Raw genomic sequence first — 18,718 nt, 5'->3', positions numbered from 1 at the left:
GGGGCAGGGCGTGCTTCCGGCATGCAGCATGGCGCTGGCTGCGCAAACCGCCCCTGTGCCGCATCCCACGCCGGCTCCAGCCCCAGCACCATCAGGCAGCCACAACCGTCCCGACCTGGGCGTGCAAACCCAGCTTTCGGTTTTCCTTGCAGGGGCCTCACGTTCGCCGGTACCACTGCCCTGGCGCTGGTCTGGTGGGGTGAGGGGCTCCAGGAGCTCTCTTGGGCAACACATCTCCTAAAGAGGTTTGGGGCTGCAGCCTGCTGCCACCCATGTCCCCGCCTGTGTTGCCCCTGCCACCGGGCAGTGCCCCGAATCCTACAGACCCTCGCCACGGGCCCTGACCCCTCTTTCTGTCTTCAGGAATGTCTTGCCCCCGTGCAGGTCCCCCCACCAGGACAGGGCGAGGGGACACGGTGGATTTGGTTACTATCACCCTGTGCAAACAGCCCTTTTTTTTTTTTCTGCACAAACATGTTTGTCGGTCTCAGCAGTGAAGCCCAGGAGAGCGTAACTGGCTGCTCTGCAACGGCCCCCGGTGCTTCCGGCGCTCGGTGGCAGCCGCCCTTCGCCCCACGGCTGGGCCGGCTGCGGTCGCGCTGCGGGGTGGCGATGGGTGGGACCATGCACCGTTATCTCCTCAGCAGCTACGGCTCTTCCTGTGGTCGGGCCACGTGGGCAGGATGGGGTTAAAAGCGGCCCCGCTCCCCGCAGGGGCCCATTGCTCCCCGGCCACCACCATCACCCCATGCAGCACCCCACCGCACCGGCACCCGGCATGCACCACCGGCACATGGCGTGGGCCACCGGCACCCAATGTGGGTCACCAGCAGCCAGCGTGGGTCACCAGCACCCAGCCACGGGCCATCGGCACCCAGCACGGGCCACCTGCGCCCCGACCCGGTAATGGGGGGATCCCATTTGAGGCGCCCACGTGGCACTTGAGGAGCAGCATGGGGTCTCCTGGGGTGCCAGCAGCCGCGGCCCTGATCCCGCCACGAGGGAGGCAGTGGGTGCCGGGGGCTGACGGTAGGTAAGGGGGTGCCCCCCCATCCTGGGGAGCGGGGCGCAGTGGGGCAGCGTGGAGGGAGGAGGCGCCACAGTGGTGGGTGGGTGGAGGCGGGAAGCGCCCAAAGCAGAAGTGCCACCCGGCGGGGTTTTGGTGGCAGCGGGAACGGGACCGGGTGGATGCGGAGGCTGGCGGGGCAGATGAGGTGAGGCTGTTGGGGCTGGGGGTCTGCATGGTGACCACCACCATGTGGCCCAAAGGGCAATGGAGGCATCAAAAGGGTCTCCATGGGGCTGGCAGATGGGGTGAGGTGGGGTCCTGCCCATGGAGCTCCCCTCAGGGGCAGGGGATGGGGCAAGGGGGTAAAGGGGGTGGGGGGATGAGGTGAGGTCCCCCATGGGGACATTCCAAGGGTGACGGGGATGGGATTTTCCATAGGATCCCCACCACGGGGACAGGGCAAAAGAGTCCTCTGTGACCAGAGTGCCGTTACGGTGGCATCCCCACCATGGGGACAAGGCGAAGGAGTCCTCTGTGAGCAGAGTGCCGTTTAGGTAGGGTCCTCTGATGGGGACATGGCAAAGGGGGCCCTTGTGATGCAGATGGGATTTGAGGGGCAATGACGGAGTCTGAGGTGGGATCCCACCCTTGGGATCCAGATGAGGGGGTTCTCTGTGACTGGGATGGTGTTTGAAGGGCAGTGATGGAGTTCAAGCTGGGATCTCCCCTGTGGGGACAAGGCAAGGTGGTCCTCTGTGAACAGGATGGGGTTTGAGGTGGAGGTCTCTGCATGGAGGCAAGGCAAAAGGACCAGGTGCCCAGGATGGAGTCTGAGATGGGGGTCCCCACTGTGGGGGCAAGTCAAAGTGGTCTCTGACCTAGATGGGGTATTGGGTGGAGTCCGTCCTTGGGGGACAAGTGAAAGCTTTCTCCTGCCACCAGGTCGGGCTCTGGGGTGGGGTTCCTCCTTTGGGCACAAGTCAAAGCTGTCCGCTATGACCAGGATGGGGTATTGGGTGGCTTCCTTGCTTTGGGGACAAGGTGAGGAGGTGCCCTGTGCCCAGGATAGAGCTCAAGTGGGATGATAGGGTATGAGGTAGGGTCTCACCCATGGGCACAAGGTAAGGATGTCCCCTGTGCCAAGGATGGAATTTTACAGGGGACGAGGGGGCACAAGGCAGGATCTCCCCCATGGGGACGAGGTTGTCCCCCATGCCCGGCACAGCTCTCCAAGGTGGAAGGTGATGCCAGCATGGGCGCTTCATCCCCGGGGCAAGACCAGACCTGCAATTCATGTCCCTGGCCATGCTGACACCGAAGGTGGCCCCGCGGCCAGGCCACGTGGGCTGCGAGAGGTGGCCCCGTACGGGCAGAAGCGAGCACTTCGCTGGAGGACAGCAAGCGCCGGACACCGACTGAGAGACAGTGCAGTCACCCATAAAGTAGAAAGCACTACTAAACAGCACTGCAGGGTGTAGTGTTTCCTACTTTATGGATGAGTGTACTGTGGGCTGCGGAGAAGAGAGCACCGTCGCCACGCGCGCCCGCCGGGAGTTCTGCGCGGTCTGAGCGTGGAGGATTGGCTATGCCTGGGAGGGTGTCCACGCTTGGCCGCCCATCCCATGGGCACTGCCACCGTCCCCGGGCTGCGTCCCCCCTGTCCCATGGGGACTGGCCGTGCGGGGAAGAGGGGCTGCGTGGCCTGGTGTCCCATGCGCGCGATGGAGGGGCCCGCCGGGTCGCAGCGAGCACTGTGCTGGGAGGCCAGGTAGGTAGCCAAGCCTCCAATTCCCATTTTTCTTCCTCCATCTTCATTTCCCACCTGGTGAATCCCTGGGAAGAGCCAGGCGGTGGCGGCCACGTGCGATGGGGGGAGGCGTGGGTGGTGGAGGGGGCGCTTCCGGGTGGCTTTGTGCTGTTGAACGATTGCTGTGTGCTGCGGGGCGAGGGGCTGCCAAATAAAACTCTTTCGGCTTTGACTTGTGGACTTTGTTATTCCTGGGAAATGCAAAACCAGGGAAGACCCTCTTGCAGTGGCTGGGGGCAGCGGGGCTGTCCCGCAGCGGGGGCACGGCGAGCTGGCACGCTGCTGGAGACCACGTTCAAAGGCCTGGGGAGCGTTGGTGGGACCACGGGTGGAGGTGGTGGAACTAGCTCAGGAGAAGCCAGCAAATCTCAGCCCATCGATGCGGGGCTCGGCTTCGGTCCCCCCAGGCTCGCTGGCAAAGCTGCCGTGCCCACAGTCACCAGGCCGCAAAGAGCCCCTCCTACGGCCCCTGTGTCCCTCCAGCCACAGACCCCGGCCCATCCTGCCTGGGGGGGTCTAAAACCAACCCAGCTCCCAGGGAGGCAGGAGGAGGGTCCCTGTTCTCCAAGCATCACCCCCTGAACCCCGCCAGGCACCCTCACCCTTGGCCTGGACTCCCCAGCTCCTGCCCATGGGAGAGGACATCCAAAAATAGTAGAAAACATACACTAAAAATACACTTTTTTTTTTTTGAGCTCAAATATTAATGGAAAGTTTCAATTTTGAACCACGTTGTGTGCTGGTTTTGGGGGTGTTTGTGTGTGCTTTTATTGACTCTGGGGTATTTTTTCTTTCACTTTGACCGCTCCTCGGGCTGGCCAGAAAGGACCAGGGTGTTTTTCTTCTCCCTGCTGTCCCGGCTTTCCCACGTTCCCTGGCTTTGTGACTGTTCGAAGAGGATGCGGAAAGAAAAAAAAAATCAAATCAAAACTGTCGTCATGGTCACAAGGAGGCAAGTTTTTAAACAGTAAAACTGAAAAAGGGCTAAAAAACCCCCAGGCAGCCAGCGCAGACTGGCCTGAGCAGCTTTCGTTTTGTTGGGTGCTGGAAAGGAAAAGCAAGCCCAAGTTTTTAACATGCAAAAGTTCTGAAAGTTCACCTCCAAATAACGAATATTCAAGTGTTAGGAAGGGTAAATACTGATGGGTTTTGATCGAGGACTGTTGTGGTGACGCATGTTACGGCACTCAGCGCTCGCTGCCAGCAGAGACGTTTGGAAACGTGCTGAGAGCAGCAAAACAGAAACTACGACTTGTTGTTTTTTTAAATACAACTTTATTTAGTGCACTCCCTCTGTACTGAATGCGTTTTGGCATTCTGCAAGGAAACATGTCCTCTCCCTGCGGGGGTGAGCTCCTGGTCTCCGAAGGCCCTCAGCTCATTCATCCCTCTCCCGGTTGGACACCGCAGAGGCAGGCAGGCTGCGTGGTCCCCGGCCCCCGCTGCTTTGCGAACCCAGAAATGCCCCGAGCAGGGCAGGGCCGGGAGCTCAGACTGCAGAGGCTGCGGGTGCCCGTCCCGGTGCCACCGGGGGCTGTCGGCACTGACAGCGCCTGTCCGGGCTCCGCCAGCGTGCGGGGTGAGAGCCAGCCTCTCCGGCTTCAGCCGTGGCGCCACGCCGCCACGTCTGGGGCTGCACCGCGACCCTGGCAGGGCCAGCCCATCACATGCTCCTTTCTGCTGGGTTATTTTTAACCGGGGCTCGGTCCCCAGGCTGCTGCACAGCACAGTCCTGCTGGCGGCCACGTGCTGCTGGGGCTGGCAGGAGCAGGGGGAAGAGCAAGAGTGGGCAACGCGGCCACGCGCGTCTCCTCGGCAGATCTGCGCTGGGACGCGTCAGAGCAACCCCCGGCCTCAGGGTGGGTGCGCGGCAGTGGGAAGCATCTCACCGTGCGTCCCTGCGGCCGAGCTCACGCACAGAGGCGGGAGGGGTTGTCACACTGGGGCTGTCCCACGGGGATCTGCTGGAAAGAATGTGGAAATGCGTTGGCAGCCAGCGGTCACCTCTATCCAGAGGTGCCCATACTTGTCACCGTCCCCGCACCCATGTGTGTCCCCCAGGGCTGCCATGGCCCTGGGTGCGCGTCCTCATCCTTGCCTCCAGCTAAGACCACAGTGGAGCTCCCAGGAGCCCTCCTGGTCCCTGCCCAACGCCATCCTCAGAGCCAGAGGAGGAGCTCAGCAGGACCTAGTGGGCACTTAATTGTGGTCTAAATTGCGCTGAGCAGGCTCATCTGGGGCCCCACTCTGCAGACCTGCTGCCCGCCAGCCAGGAGCATTATTTAAGCTCGGCCCTGGGGCTTCAGTCCTTGTTTGAGCTTTGGTGTAGATGAAGCTCTGTTTGGTCTTGTCTCCTAGAAGGTACCTAGGTCTGTATTGCAAGAAGCTTGTCTTCTGGATGGACCCCAGGTCCATCTTTCTTTACAGAAAGAGTGGTGGGGCACTGGAACAGGCTGCCCAAAGAAGTGGTGGCGTCACAATCCCTGGAGGTGTTCAAAGAACGTGTAGACGTGGCACTTCAGGACATGGTTTAGTGGACATGGCGGTGTTAGGTTGACGTCTGGGCTGATGATCTTGGAGGTCTCTTCCAACCTTAGGATTCTATGACCTTGCAGGTAACACATCTCTGGTAGTGCACCCTGAGCAGGCCCCACACCGCTGCTGTAGCCTTGTCTATAGCCCCAACTCTGTCTCCTCTTGCTCCTGGCTGGGCTCCCTGGTCCTGGCCCAGTTCACCTGGGCCAGGTGAACTTGCCTGGGGCTGCCAAGGGACCCTGTTACCAATGTCCTGCTCAAAAGCTGTGGGATGGCTCCCTGGGTTTTGAGGACCCTGTGTGTGCTGGGGTCACACTTGGTTTCTTGTTTGTTGCCCGTTGTGGAGCAGCCCAATCCCTGAAGGCCTTTAGAGAGCAGTGAATGCTGCTGGAGATCTCCGCTGGGATCCTTCTTCATCTCCCCAGACTTGAGCTGTTCCTCGAGCTCTCCAGTATCGCCCCTTTTTCACCTGCTGCTCTATGCCACCACCTATTGTCCCCGAGCCTGTGGTTTCCCCTCTCCTGGGAGAGCTTCCAGGGTCTTTCTAGAAAATGCTTTGGCCCATCTCCTCTACAGGGAGCATAGCCCCCCAGCAGATCCCTGAGAGACCAGGAGTGCCTGTAGTACCCCATCCCCATCGCTCTCATGAAGACTTCGCACAATTGCAGCTCAGCGAGCTCCTAAGCCACCACGTCTTTGTTTAAGGACCCAGATGGCTTTGTCTTCTCTCCCTTTCAAAGGGAAGCACCCTCCATTTCCAAGGACGGTCTGCAGCCATGATGAGCGCAGCCAGCCAAGGAGTGAAGGACCATCTCCAGCTTCCCAAGCTCCGGGCCCCAGGACACATCCCCTTCCTGTGGCTGTGGGGGGAGTGCGGACATCCCATCCCAGGCCTTCACCTTGCCCAATTGGGGCCTTCAGTGAAGGCCGTGAGAGTCCAAAATTGATCCCGGGTTGTCTCTGGCCCCTCTCTTTCCAGGGTGGCAGGTCCTGGGAGTGCCATGGAGCTTCGCAGGTCCGGAACCGGTGAGACACACAGAGGGCCGTGGTGGCACCAGGTCCCAGAGATGAGCAGAGACCGTGAGCAGCACAGGGCAGTGGAAGAGCAAAACAAGACGTGTCGGAGCAGGGTTTCCAAGGAGGCTGCACTGTGAGCGGCGTGCGCGTTGCTCGCAACCGCACGATCTTATCAGCGGCACGTTTCCCTTCCCGCTGCTGGTTCTTGCCTCCTGCCAATTAAACCCCCCGATTCCATCCTGACAGTGAGCTGTGCAGCACCTGGGCCTCCTCCCACACGCGTGCAGCTCCCGGAGACCCTGCCAGGTGTCTCCCTGGGGCAGGGGCAACAGTCACGGGCAGGGACTGAGGGGGACCCTGGCAGCGGGAGGTGGTGGGACTCATCCTGAGCTGTTCCTGGAGGGGAAGGGGGCACTTCAGATGGTGTTTGGAGGTACACAAGCACCAGGAGATGCAGAAAGGTGGGATCTGTTGCCTGGAATCTTGCTGTCGCTCTGCTGGCTGCATTCACTGCAGCTCAGGGCTTCCCCCACCACATGCGTGGACTCCTTAAAACAAAAGGCTTGGAGGTGTGGGACTCGGGTGGGGTGGCAGGCTCCTACACGCTGCGAGATGCGAGGTGGTAGCTCCCCACGGCGCGGGACTCCATCCAAGTGGGTCATCTCCACCCTTTGCAGTCGGCGGTGAGAAATAACTGTCTCGGTGGCGCTTTGCCTGCGCTGTCTCTGCTCAGGCAGAGATGACGCAGAGCCACGGGCATCCGTTTCGAGGGCTGGCACATCTGCACAGCGCACATCTGGAAGTGCCGATGGAGCTTTCAAAAGAGGCGCTCACAAAGTGGTGTCTGAAACATGCACGAAAGACCCCCTCACCCCGGCACGTCCCCTGGAGCAGGAGTCCCAGAGCAGGCTCTCCCAGTGCGGGACACCACCACAAACGGAGCAATGTGTGGTGACATGCCAAACGCTGTCCCCAGCCTGCAGCAGGGAGGCACCAGCAGTGGGACTGGGAGTTGTCGCCGTGGACAAAGACACGGGGAGGTGGCACCTGTCCCCAGCTGCTCAGCAGTGGTGCGGGGTCTGTGCCACCCCCTCCTCAGTTTTGTGCCCATCAAACCTCGCTCAGCAGTGGGACAAGCTCCGAATGGGGCTGGGATGTCCCCCTGGGTGGCCCAGTGGCTTTCCCCCGAGCATCGCTAACGCAGTGCAGCCTGATGAATGGGGTGATTTTCATCAAAGGCGCGGAGATGAGACAGAGCACGCGTCTGCCTGCGTGGCTGTGCGCTCAGAGCTGGCAGGGCCCCGCTCTGCCGTAGCATTAGCTGCGAACTCCCATCTCCCTGGATCACACCAACCCCCCGCCTCCATCCCTGCCCTCTTGCCCACCGCAGCCCCTACCCTGGGCACGCTGCAGGCAGGGCCCAGCCTACGTTTTTTGGCAGTGGGTTGTTTCCAGCAGGCTGGGCTGTGGGCTAGGGGGGAGGGGGGCTGAAGTTTTGCTCACCCAGAGCATCCCTGGGGCAGAGCCGAGCTGCCCCTTCTTGTGCCCAGTACCGATCAGAGCGGGAGGGAAGGGGGAAAACCCATCGGCTTTCCTGGCAGTGGGCTCGCTCACTCTGCTCTGAGGGCTGAGGTGTCCCCAAAACCCCCATCTTGGCAGGGTATGGGGCTCTGAAGTCCCCAAAACCCCTGTCCCAATGGGGTGTGGGCCTCAGGTCCCCAAAACTCCTGTCCTGGTAGGGTGTGGGCCTTTGAGGTCCCCAAACTCCAATCCGAGCAAGGTGTGGGGCTCTGAGGGACCCAAAATCCCTGTCCCAATGAGGTGCAGGCCTCAGGTCCTCAAAGCCCCCACTCCAGCGGGGTGTGGGGTTCTGAGGTGCCCAAACCCACACCTCGGTGGGGTGTGGGGCTCTGAGGTCCCCCAAAACCCATGAACCAAGGGGATGTGGGCTTCAGGTCCGCAAAACTCCCATCCCAATGGGGTGTGGGGCTCTGAGGGACCCAGCCCTGGAGTGCGGAGTGGTGATGGGTTGCTTGGCGGGGAGCAGGTCAGTCCGGCCGTCCCTCCTTCTCCCTCCTCCCCCACCCCGCTACCGCATCACCCCCGCCGCCTCATCAATAAGCCGCAACCCCCCGTTCCCGCACCGTTGCCATGGAAACCGGCGGAGCCGCCGCGATTGGCGGCCCGGAGCGCGGTGCCCCCCCTTCCCGTCCTCTCCCCCCGCCCCCCCCCCTCCGGGGGTGCAGGGCCCAGTTTGATATCGCTGACTCGGCAGCCTCTGCGGCGGGGGCTGCCCGCAGCCGCGGTGAGGGGCTCGGCAAAGGCTCCCCCGGCCCCTCCGGGCGGGCGGCGGGCATGGGGCCGGGGGCGGCGGGGGGCTGAGGGCGGCAGCCTTTTGTGAGCGGGGGTGGGGATCCGAACCGGCCGATCCAGGCGGGGATGGAGCCTCCCCCGGTGCGGGGATGCGGCGGCCGCCGCCTCCGGCCCCGGCGGGAGGGAGGGCGGCCCGGGCTGCTCCCGGGGCTCTGACGCCCCGCGGTTTTCCCGCATCCCCTCCCACGGGGAACCCTCCGGCGGCAGCGGGTGAAGCCCAACGCCCCGTCCCAGCCGTGCAGGAACCGGAGCCGGGGGGGGGGCGCCCGGCGCGGAGATGTCGCAGCCGGTAACGGGGCAGAGCGCTGAGCCGGCGGCGGGCGATGCCGTTCCCGCCTGCCCGCACCGGGACACGCGGGACGGCGTGGGGGGTGACAGGGCCAGCTGCCAGCTGTCCCCGGGGCCGGAGGGGCCCGGAGCACCCCAACCCCGGGCAGAGCCCCGGGGGAGCCTCCGCGGACCCCCTCCGGACCCTCAGCGGGTTCGCTCCGCACCGGCGCTCGTTAGGCCGCTGCGAGCCATGGAGGGGCTCGGCCGTGACCGGACTGACGGAACCCCCCAGGTAAGGGGGCTGCCGGGGCGCGGCGGTGCGCGGTTTGGGGGCTGAGGCGTCAGGGCGTCGAGGGACGTTGCCTCGGGACGAGACGGGCATGGGAAACAGCTGCGCTTGGCGGTTGCTGAGCCACCCACGAAACCTTCCCCCGGTGGGGCTGAGGGCTGCCAGAACCGCTGCCACGCACCGGCATGTGAGAGAAAGAGCTGCTGCCATCGCTGCCCTTCCGCAGGGATTTCCAGCCACCTCTCCCCTGGCTGGAGCTGGTGCGAGGGTCTCACCGGACCGCGATGGGGCCAGCGCTGGGCAGAGCCATGACCCCTGCACCAGCAAAGGCTTAGCCAGTCCCGCGGCATCTCCTCTCTCTGGCAGCATCAGCGGCTCTGCCATGGGGACGTGATCCACTGCCACCCCTTCCAGAGCATCCCCTCTGAGCTCGGGGTAGCCCATGGGGGCTTGGGGCATCTGCACCGGGCACCTGGAGGCCATGCAATGCCTGACCCCTCGATTATCTCAAACAGCCCAAAATGCTCCCTCAGAGTCTCACCTCCTCCATCCAGACCATAAAAGTTCATCAGCTGATCCTTCCTAGGACAGCTTGCCCTCCTTTCCCATGGGTAAAATCAGCCATCTTTCTGGGATCCCCTGGGAGCCTGCGGTAGCTCCGCGGTGCTTTTAAAATAAGGGAGGAATAAGTTCTTGGCATCTTGAGGATGGGGGAGAAGAGCCTGAGCAGGGCCAATTGGGGTTTAGCAGGAGGTTTTTGAGCCAAGCCTGCACTGTGCTCCTGAGCCTGGCTGAAGAGCAGGCTGGACCGAACCGCAGGAGAAACCGCGCTGCTGGAAACCCACAGAGAGAGAGAAAATGGTTTCTCTCAAGGACGGTTTCTTGTGGGTCTTTTTGGAATGGCTGTTTATCGTCGTGCTTAGGGAAACACCACGTTTAACCGTGTGGTCCTTGGTCTGCCTCTGGCCACAGCCCCTGGCCATTCCAGAAGCACCCCAGCCAAAAAATGGAGCAGCAGAGTAGGAAGTATTTCTCCTCCCACCCCTCCTTTTCTGTCCATCCCGAGAGTCAAATCAGTTGTGCCAAACTCAGTGTCTTCTCTCCCTTTGGGAGAGCCGGCTGGTGAGGGAGCGGGTAGGCGCGGGGTCTTGGTGAGGCGAGCCTGGGTGGGAAGGCTGGGAGTGCCGGTGGGGCAGGTGGCTGGTTCAGAGGGGTGTTTGTGGGTGCTCCAGCAGCCAAACAGCATCCTGTGGGGTGGGGGCTGCACACCCCACTGTAGTTGATCCCTGCAGTGGGTCCCCCATGGGTCCCTGGGTGGCGGTGGAGGGAGTGAGTGGTGACTGCTGAGCACCTGCCACCGGGTTTCCCTTGGTCCTCAGGCTGCTTTGACTGTTTCCCTGGGATCTCAGAGGCTCCTGGCTTGGTGGGTGACTAATGTTTCCCTTTCTACTCCCATGGGGTGGTGGCAACACCATGGCAGTATCATCCCAGTACCAGTGTACTGGGGCAGTACCATGGTAGTACTGGCAGTGCTGTGATGGTATCAGTATCAGAGCAACGGTACTGCGGTACCTGGTGGTACTCTGCTGGGTTGCGGTAGTGCCACAGGAAGTTTACGTTGTCTTTTCCTGGGAAAAAAAGATAAAATCCAGCATTTCCTCCTGAAGTCAAGTGGCTTTAGTGATGTGAAAAGCTTCCAGTTCAGACCCAGGAGAGAGCTCAGCACTGCTGTCCCTGGCAGAGCAAGTGCTGGTGCTGCTGGGCCGTGGAAGCCTCGTCCTCAAACCCACTTCCTAGGGATCAAGGTGCTGTGTTAGAGCTGGGGACGAGGGGATGCTTGCACCGTTCCCCTCCAAAAGCATGGCTCTTCCCGGCCAGGCTGGGATGAGCACTCTGGAAGCCGTGTGTCCTCCTGCCGGAGCCAGGCTTCCTGTAGGACATCTGTCCTTGGGATGTCAGAGCTGCATTATGCAAACAGGACAGCGACCTCCAGGGAGTAATCTCCTAGAGTGGGGAAGAGCCTCCTGAGGGCTCATCGCTGACAGAGCTGATTAAAGATGTTGATTTTATGATGAAGCTCTCGCCGTGAGTCCCAGCCTCTGCCACTATTGTTCTGCCGTTCCCTCAGGGACAGTCTATGGGTGGATGTTAAGACTATCCATGGGTCAAATTAATCTCAGCTTTCTTGCTCTGGTCCCTCCTGAGTGCTGAGGGCACAGAGCTGTTGCCCTTCTCCCATCTGGGAGCTGGCAAGGGTTCTCTGGAATTAGGGAGGTGGGTTGGGAGACGCACCTGGCGCCTTCCGTCCCACCCCTGCCCTGAGCAGGGCTGGCTCCCAGGCTGGAAGAGGTTGGCTCAGCACCTCTTTGTCGAATATCTCCAAGGGCTGGCATCCCACCATCCCACTAACCCTGTGCTGAAGCTGCAGCACGCTCATGGAGAAGAACATTCTCCATAGGCATGGTGGGAATTTCCCTTGTTGTGACTCATGCCTGTGTCTTCCCATTCTTGGTCGTGGGCTTCTGAATCACTCTGGTCTTGCTTTCCTAAATTTCTGTGTGGATACAGGAGGTAAGAAAAGACTTTCCTGTCATCTGAATCTGCAGGCACTGCAGATGTAGGACCCCAGTCAGAGTAATGAACATCAGAGAAGGGGAAAAAAGATTGTATGTGTAGGAAGAATGGGGTTAAAGCACCACAGATACGGTCTGGCTGGAATTTGGAAAGTTCTCATAATGGTGCCAGACGGATTTTAGAGCACATCCCGCAAGAGCTCGGTTGTCCGCATCTCTTATGGGATGCTGCTCCAGTTTGTGGAGCAAAGCAGGCATCTTTGCCAACAGAAAATTTGAAGCTTTGGCTGTGGAAACTCAGGATGGTTTGGGAGTGGGGTGCTGAACTGAAGGCTCTCTCCCAGTGCCCTAAATCGGTAGAGGGGAGAGGCGCAAGGTCATTCACTTCCTGCACATTCCCTGCATCCTTCCCTTCCAGGATTACCCATCCCCCTCTCCTCTCCAGCTGCACTTAGAGAAGGGATGAGCTCAGTGGCTGACCACGTCCCTGTTCTGCCACCCCATGAACCGCACATGAAGAAACACAGCTAGGGTGCTCGGAGTTGGCTATCGTGACTACTTCCCAATCTTTGGAGGTTCCTTTGGATCTGCATTTCTTAAAATGCAGGGAAGCCCCAGCTTCCCTTGAGGTCATACGGAGCTGAGAATATCCAATAAATCTGTAAAACCTAACTGAAAATGCTTGAACCAAGGAGACCCCCAGTCAGTAGGAATTTAAATACCCACAGAAGAACCTGTTGCTCCCAGTGGGGCTTAATAACACAAAGCACACACACAGTAAGAATTATAAACGGCTGGTAAACGTCCTCCATGTCAAGTGTTCAGGCCAAGCTGCATTTTGCAGGAATTTCTGACATTTCAAGAGCTTCAAATTTTCCATTGGCAAAGATGCAAAATTATTCATTTAATGTCCGAGGGTGTGTAGGGCTGTACCCTTGACCAGAGAGGGCAGGTCAGCCAAATAAAAGATGGCAGTAGGACGAAAAGGTCTTCCTGGGTAATGAAGCCAGTTCTTGCTGTTCCAGACACCATTTCCTGCAATCCCAATTAGAAGAAGATTGTAGTCCAGCTTGCTCAAAATCTGAGTAAATTAATCTTTCTTGCCTTGGCAAAGCTTGGCCTCATGCAAATGACTTGGTGCTGTTTTCTGCAAGCACTGTGAACGTACAGCCAACCTCAGAGCTGCCCACTGTGAAGAGCCAGGGTGGCTTTATTGGTAGGAGTGAATGGAAGACAAGGCAAGGCAAGACTGTAAGAAGGGGAAGGTAATTCTCATTTTAACTGTCTTTCTAAGTAAGCTCACACTCTCTGGCAAAGACATGTCTAAGTGGCTTAGCCAGGTCGCTTGGGTGCGACATGGAAGATGAGTGACACCGGCCATCACCTCTTCACTGTGTCCTTGGCTTCTCTGGACTGGTGATGACCAACTGGTTTGGGACAGGGCTGTCACACCATATCGGTGTTGGCCATTACTGCACTGTGATCTTTCGCCTCAGCATCTTTCTCATTTCACCCTCCATAAATTTTTGGTGAGGGGACCCACCAATGTCTTTGCTTCCTTGTTTTGGGTGCCCTATGGCTGTAGGCTTCCTTCCGGCTGGAATAACACAAAGAAAAATGGCATGTGCAGTGCTGGCAGCCTTGTTGCCCTCCTCCTGCTGTGAGTGCAGGCTTTCTGCATCCCAGCCATCTGCTTAGCAGTTCTGGGAAAATACCCTTTTGGGCATCAGTCCATAAGTCTTCTGCTGCTCTTGCCATTCACATTTCCATATTGACGACTGAACAGCACCTCTGGCTCTTGTGATTGGTACATGGGGATGATATTTTTCTCCTCCATCTCTTGGCTACTTTTTAAAGCCATTGGAGATTTGGGGCTTCTCAGTCCAGGGCAAAATCCTATAATTGCCCCAAATGAGTTCTTGCTTTACTGAGAGCGGCAAGGAACGCCGTTTCCGACATGCCAGAGCCCGAGCAACTGGAAGGGGTTCTAAGCCAATGTGACCCAAGGAGAAAAGGTGCTCTTGGCCCCTGGGAAACTGCAAGTAATGTGGAAAACAGGAACAAGCCAGGGAGAACTGTGGAGCAGATATCTGGGCAAAAACTGAGCTGTGCATATAAAATCTGCCTCTCTAGCTCCCTGATGTGTCTTCCAAGGTGGAAGAGCCCACCTGCCCACTGAGCTGAACACGGTAGGTAACTCAGTCCCTCCACTCAATAAAAGCAAACTTGGGAGACGACTAATTCTGTTGCTGCAGCTCTGAGGTGGGAAGGAGACCTGGTATTAACTTTTTGAGCTATGACCCTGTTAGGGAGCAGTGGCACCGCACAGGCAGGGGAAGTACTGAACCGCAGCTCGGTGAAGCCTGGGGCTGCACGCTGTGGACAGGCACTCTGTTCCCAAGTGCATTCGTCAGTACCAAAGTCTCACGCCTTTCTAGGGAGTGTTTCGTTGGATTAGAGTTTCTGTTACAAGAAAGATGAGATATCAGAAAACAATCGTCCCTGCTCCAGCCATCAAAATACCAAACCTGGAAAGAGCTAAATTTTATCATTCTTCCCCAGGTTTTTTTTTTTTTTTCTGCATGCTTACAAAATAGAATTATCTGACACGTGGCGTCCAAAAAGAGTCCAGATGCTCCACAAAGACCTTGGGGTTGTCTGGGCCTGAGACTGCAGGGCTGGGAGCTGCAGGCTGACCTTTGCTCAGAGCTGAACAACAAAAAGCCCCCAAAATTTCTATAGGAAGCCAATACCCATGTTTTAGCTCAAATGATTGGCAACATGCACGAGTACACAATAAGGAGAGCTTGCGAAGTCTTTCTGTATTTGCTCTGAAGATGTTAACACGGTTACTTCCCACGTCTACGTTTTGCTGTTTTCTAGTGGAAATACTCTTGCTTGAGCCTGCTTCTCTGCAGATTCAATGACTTGCTCAGCAGCACCCAGAAAAATCTGTAATGGTGGAGAAAGGTAGCTTGGCTGTCTTGGCTCCTGATGGGGCACCTGAATTTTACAGCCGAACTAGTTTTATGGTGCACAGCCTGGCTTTCACACATTTCCAAGCTGTGCAATGAAACAGAGATGCCGTTACTGTCCCCTGACTGTGGTGGAGCTCCGTCCTGCTTAACTGGAGTGGGGCTAGGCCAAATCTTTCCGAAAGCTGTTAAGAGAAAGGGGAGAAGCTTGTAGATCAGTGTTAGTTGGTAGCACAGGCTTTGTACGTCTTTCTCGCCCTACGAAATGCAGGCGTCTTTCTCACAAGGTGCGTGCAAGGGACATGGGGGTGCCCAGGAGTCACCAAGTGAACCAAGAGCAAGGAGGTGATGATGTTGTTGTACTTGAGGAGCTTGCTTTGCTCACCATGCCGTGGGTGATCTGGTCCCCTCCGGGTCCATTCGAGAGGATGCTTGCTGTGGGTCTCTGTGCTGGGCTCTGTGGCGTGGGGACAGGCTGGCCCTGGGGGGAAGGAAAGGGTTTCTCCAGATCCTCTGTTCCTTTAAACTGACGGCCCTGGTTTATGTCTGATTGTGAAAGACGAAGAAGCGTGTGCGCAGTATGTCGGGAGTGGTTCAGAGCTGCCTTTCCAGCAGCCGTGCGGTATTTTGGTGTCATTTTCTCTCCTCTGCTTGCAAAACCACTTGGGTTCTGGATTTGATGTTAAAGGTGAGAAATCATGCCTCTTGCATGCTGGACCTGGCTGCAGCCTTGGACTTTGGAGAGCTGATGCTCTGCCTCTGCCCTGAGAGTTTATTTTCCACTCACATTCCCCCGTGCGTTGGCTTTGCAGGAACATTAATTTCTCCCTGGCTGGGAAGGCTGGAGAAGCTGAGCTCATCAAAGGACAGCCGAGCCAGGGCGGTCAGGGCTACCAAGCTGCTTTTCTCCTTCTGGAGTAGCTGAGTTTGTTTTCCTGGGACCAACGACGGTGCTTTCATAAGAGGCTTTAAAGATAGAGAGGACATGAATTTGTGAGACTCCAATTTTAGCTGCATATCGCATTTTAAACACACTGTGAGGAACATACGACGAGCTGGCAGTGGTCAGAGGGTGTGTGGGAGAGGATGCCCAGGGAAAGTGTGAGAGAGAGCAACTCCGTAGTGATGCTCCCCTGAATATTCTCTTAATATCTTGCAATTTGTGGCTCCAGGCAGTATTTTTGAAGTTAATAGCCTCCGACGGAGTTTTTTCTTCCGTGAATTTGCTACATGGGGTGGTAACGATCAGATAAGTGAGGAAATCGCATAAATAAGGGCAAGTAGTAGGCTGGAAGAGGGACTGGCGGTGGGAGAGAATGCTGAGTCATGGAAACAGGAGTTGGCAACGCGCAGGCCGAGGAGCTGGTGGAGAAGTGCCGTGAAGCCAACGGAAGAACAGAGCTGTTTGCGCCTGAAACCAGGAACCCGGCACAAAATGAAGGAAGCAGAACAAGTGCAGTGGGACGCAGACTGCCTGTCACAGGAGCGGCAGAATCGCCACGACTGCATCCCAGGCACGTCTCTTACTTCTCCCATACCTTTAACAAAAATATCCCTTTTAACAGAAATATCCCTTTTACCCCTGCTGGGATGGTGCTCACCACCGTACAAGGTGTCCTCGGCAGCGGACGGGTTTTGCTCTCGCTCACTGACCGAACAGGAGGTGATACTATTTTTGTCTTGCTTTTGACATGCAGCGAGGGCACTGCAGATGAGCAGCCTATGGAAAATAAATTTGTGCTGTGAGGGAGCTGATTCCCTTGAAACTGGGTGGAAGAAAAGAAAATGGATTGGCAATGACAGGTTTCATTTCCAAGTGGTGAGGATTGAGAAGTTAAGGAAATAATTACCAAAGTCAGCTGGAACGAACAGCTAAAGGGCTTTGACATGGTGGAGGCTTGGTGACAATGATTTCAGATGAAGGACAAGTGGTGAATTTAATGTATCCAAGGTAGCAGGAGAGCAGAGCTGGTGTAGTTTCACCTAGGAAATAGGTCTGCAAAGTAGGGGTTGGTTTTCAGAGCTGGCTTTTGCGGAGCAAACCTGGCAGAAGGACCCATATCTGCTGGAGATGGGGAAGTCACTGCAGGGACATCTTGGAAGTGTGTAGGTTTTACAATCAGCCGTGAGAGTTTGCAAAGGCCACCTGAGACCTCCCGCTCCTGGGGCCACCTGGTAAATTCCCCTGGCTCTCCACAGGGATTTTAAAACAAGGCTGGGCTTAGTTTTTGGCACGTTCCCCGGGGCTGGCGTGGGGGAAGCCCTCTCGGCTGGTCCATGCCAGGCCGTGCCGTGAGGCACCGGCAGCCCAAGCCGCATTGCAGAGCTGCAGGCAGTGTCTGTCGTCCTCGCCGCGGTTTGATTTACTGTCCCCCAAATGGCTTCCTGCAAGTTTTCCGCAGGACTTTAAAGACTCCACTGGGTGCTCCAGGGGGGATTTTGACTGCGTAACCGATTCAGCAGCCTGGCTGGGCACCTCTCCCTGCAAAAGCTGCTGCAGGTCTCCATTGCTTTTGAAGTTTCCAGGTGAAAAAGCAGCAGCTTTCTCGCAGCTGCCACCCTGAGGCTTTTCTTTGCTCATTCTTAACGCATCCCGAGGAAGCTGTATTTTGGGCTGTACCTGCCAAAAGAGGCAGCAGATGACGACCGTTTCTCTGTAACAGGCGGCTTCAAAGCCGTGTGCTCGCTGTGCAGGGGAGCCGCGCTCTGCTCTCCTCCCTCAGCCTCCCTGCTGCTCTTCTCCTGCCTTGCTCTGGTTTTAGAAAATTTCTCCCAAAGAACATGTCACTTGGGTTAATTTTTTAGTGGCTGAGGATGCTCGGGGACGTGACTGCCCGGAGACCGTCCCTGCCACCCTGCAGTGTCACCTCTGCCTTGGCTCCTGCCGACTCCAGCTCACGGAACAGCTCCCTGCTCGAGGGATGATTTTGGATTTCAGCTCCTGCCAGCACTTCTGCATGTCTTTAGCAAGATGAGTCGCTTTGGCGGGAGCCTCTGTGCCTCTTCTCCCCAAAGATTTCCCCAGCTCCCTTTGAAAAGCAGCGCCCAGGGTGCCGCGAGCGAGGCCTGCAGTGAGGCTGCACCGTGCAGCACGGGAACCGTAAGGAACAGCGGAGCGGTTAATAAATTAAAAGCTATTTCATTATAGGAAATGAATGTTTAATGAGCGTGGGATGACGTCTAGACAGTCCTTCGGCTACAGGCTCTACGTGGTCTGGGAGGAGGGTTCAGCCGATGCAGCCAGGGCCGGCTCAGCACTGGCAAAGCTTTCCGGGGCAGTGAGGTCCCTGCGTGGGACAGACGTCCAGCACAGCAAGGATCTCCTACCTCCACGTCTTCTCACTGCAGATGCCCCTTGTGCCTCTCCGGGCAAAGCCCCAGGGAGCTGCAGCCGCAGTGGGACGTGCTGGCAGCACAGAGGCCTGGCTGCGGGCCTGGCCCCTGCCTGGAGCGCGCAGCCACGCTCTCCTGCTCCATGGCACCTGGCCCGGGGGTCCTGCAGCACCCAGGGAACTGGAAAGGTCTCTGTGTGGTCCCAGTCTTTGTCACGTCATGGGCTCTGGAGTCGTGGCACGAAACCTGGGCTGAAGTGGGGACAGCCTGGGGGTAAGTGCTTGGGAGCGTGTGCATCCTGCCCCGATGAAGCTGTTGTTTGTAGCTACAGAAAAGGGGTTTCAAATGCAGCAATTTGCATGTGGGTCCCCAAAAGGTCCCCCTGCCACGCTGGAAGTGCCAATTGTCACCTGCTGATGGCATCAGAAGTCCTGGCTGCCTGATGGGGAGAGGTAGGAGCACATCAGCTCCTCCGAAAAGCGCTCCAGCTCCTACCCCGGGCGCAGGGGTTGCTGGCTGAGTCTGCTCAGCCTGTCT

At 57.9% G+C, this 18,718-nt stretch overlaps 1 protein-coding gene and 1 long non-coding RNA gene across 9 annotated transcripts in view; one reads left to right on the top strand and one right to left on the bottom strand.

Moving 5' to 3' along the window:
* Positions 1–3,566: 3,566 nt before the first annotated feature.
* LOC147598387 (uncharacterized) lies at positions 3,567–9,946 on the bottom strand. The gene is made up of 3 exons (XR_015260675.1): positions 9,842–9,946; positions 4,706–4,777; positions 3,567–3,702 (listed from the first exon to the last, which is right to left on the bottom strand). It is a non-coding gene; the product is annotated as an uncharacterized LOC147598387 (long non-coding RNA).
* The window catches only part of TSPOAP1 (TSPO associated protein 1), a 68,948-nt gene continuing 59,077 nt past the window's right edge, over positions 8,848–18,718 (top strand). For 5 of the 8 annotated variants that reach the window (XM_086763348.1, XM_086763344.1, XM_086763343.1 and 2 more), the window contains exon 1: positions 8,849–9,303. In XM_086763348.1, coding sequence (XP_086619474.1) covers positions 9,019–9,303 — 285 coding nt within the window. In that variant the 5' untranslated portion in view covers positions 8,849–9,018. Of the gene's footprint in view, positions 9,304–18,718 lie in introns of all 8 variants that reach the window. The other 3 variants (XR_015260674.1, XM_086763346.1, XM_086763345.1) reach the window with 1 other exon arrangement.

The sequence above is a fragment of the Chlamydotis macqueenii genome, chromosome 19, assembly GCF_036417535.1.
Source record: "Chlamydotis macqueenii isolate bChlMac1 chromosome 19, bChlMac1.mat, whole genome shotgun sequence".
NCBI classification, from domain to species: domain Eukaryota; kingdom Metazoa; phylum Chordata; class Aves; order Otidiformes; family Otididae; genus Chlamydotis; species Chlamydotis macqueenii.
This window is presented reverse-complemented; position numbering and strand designations above follow the sequence as displayed.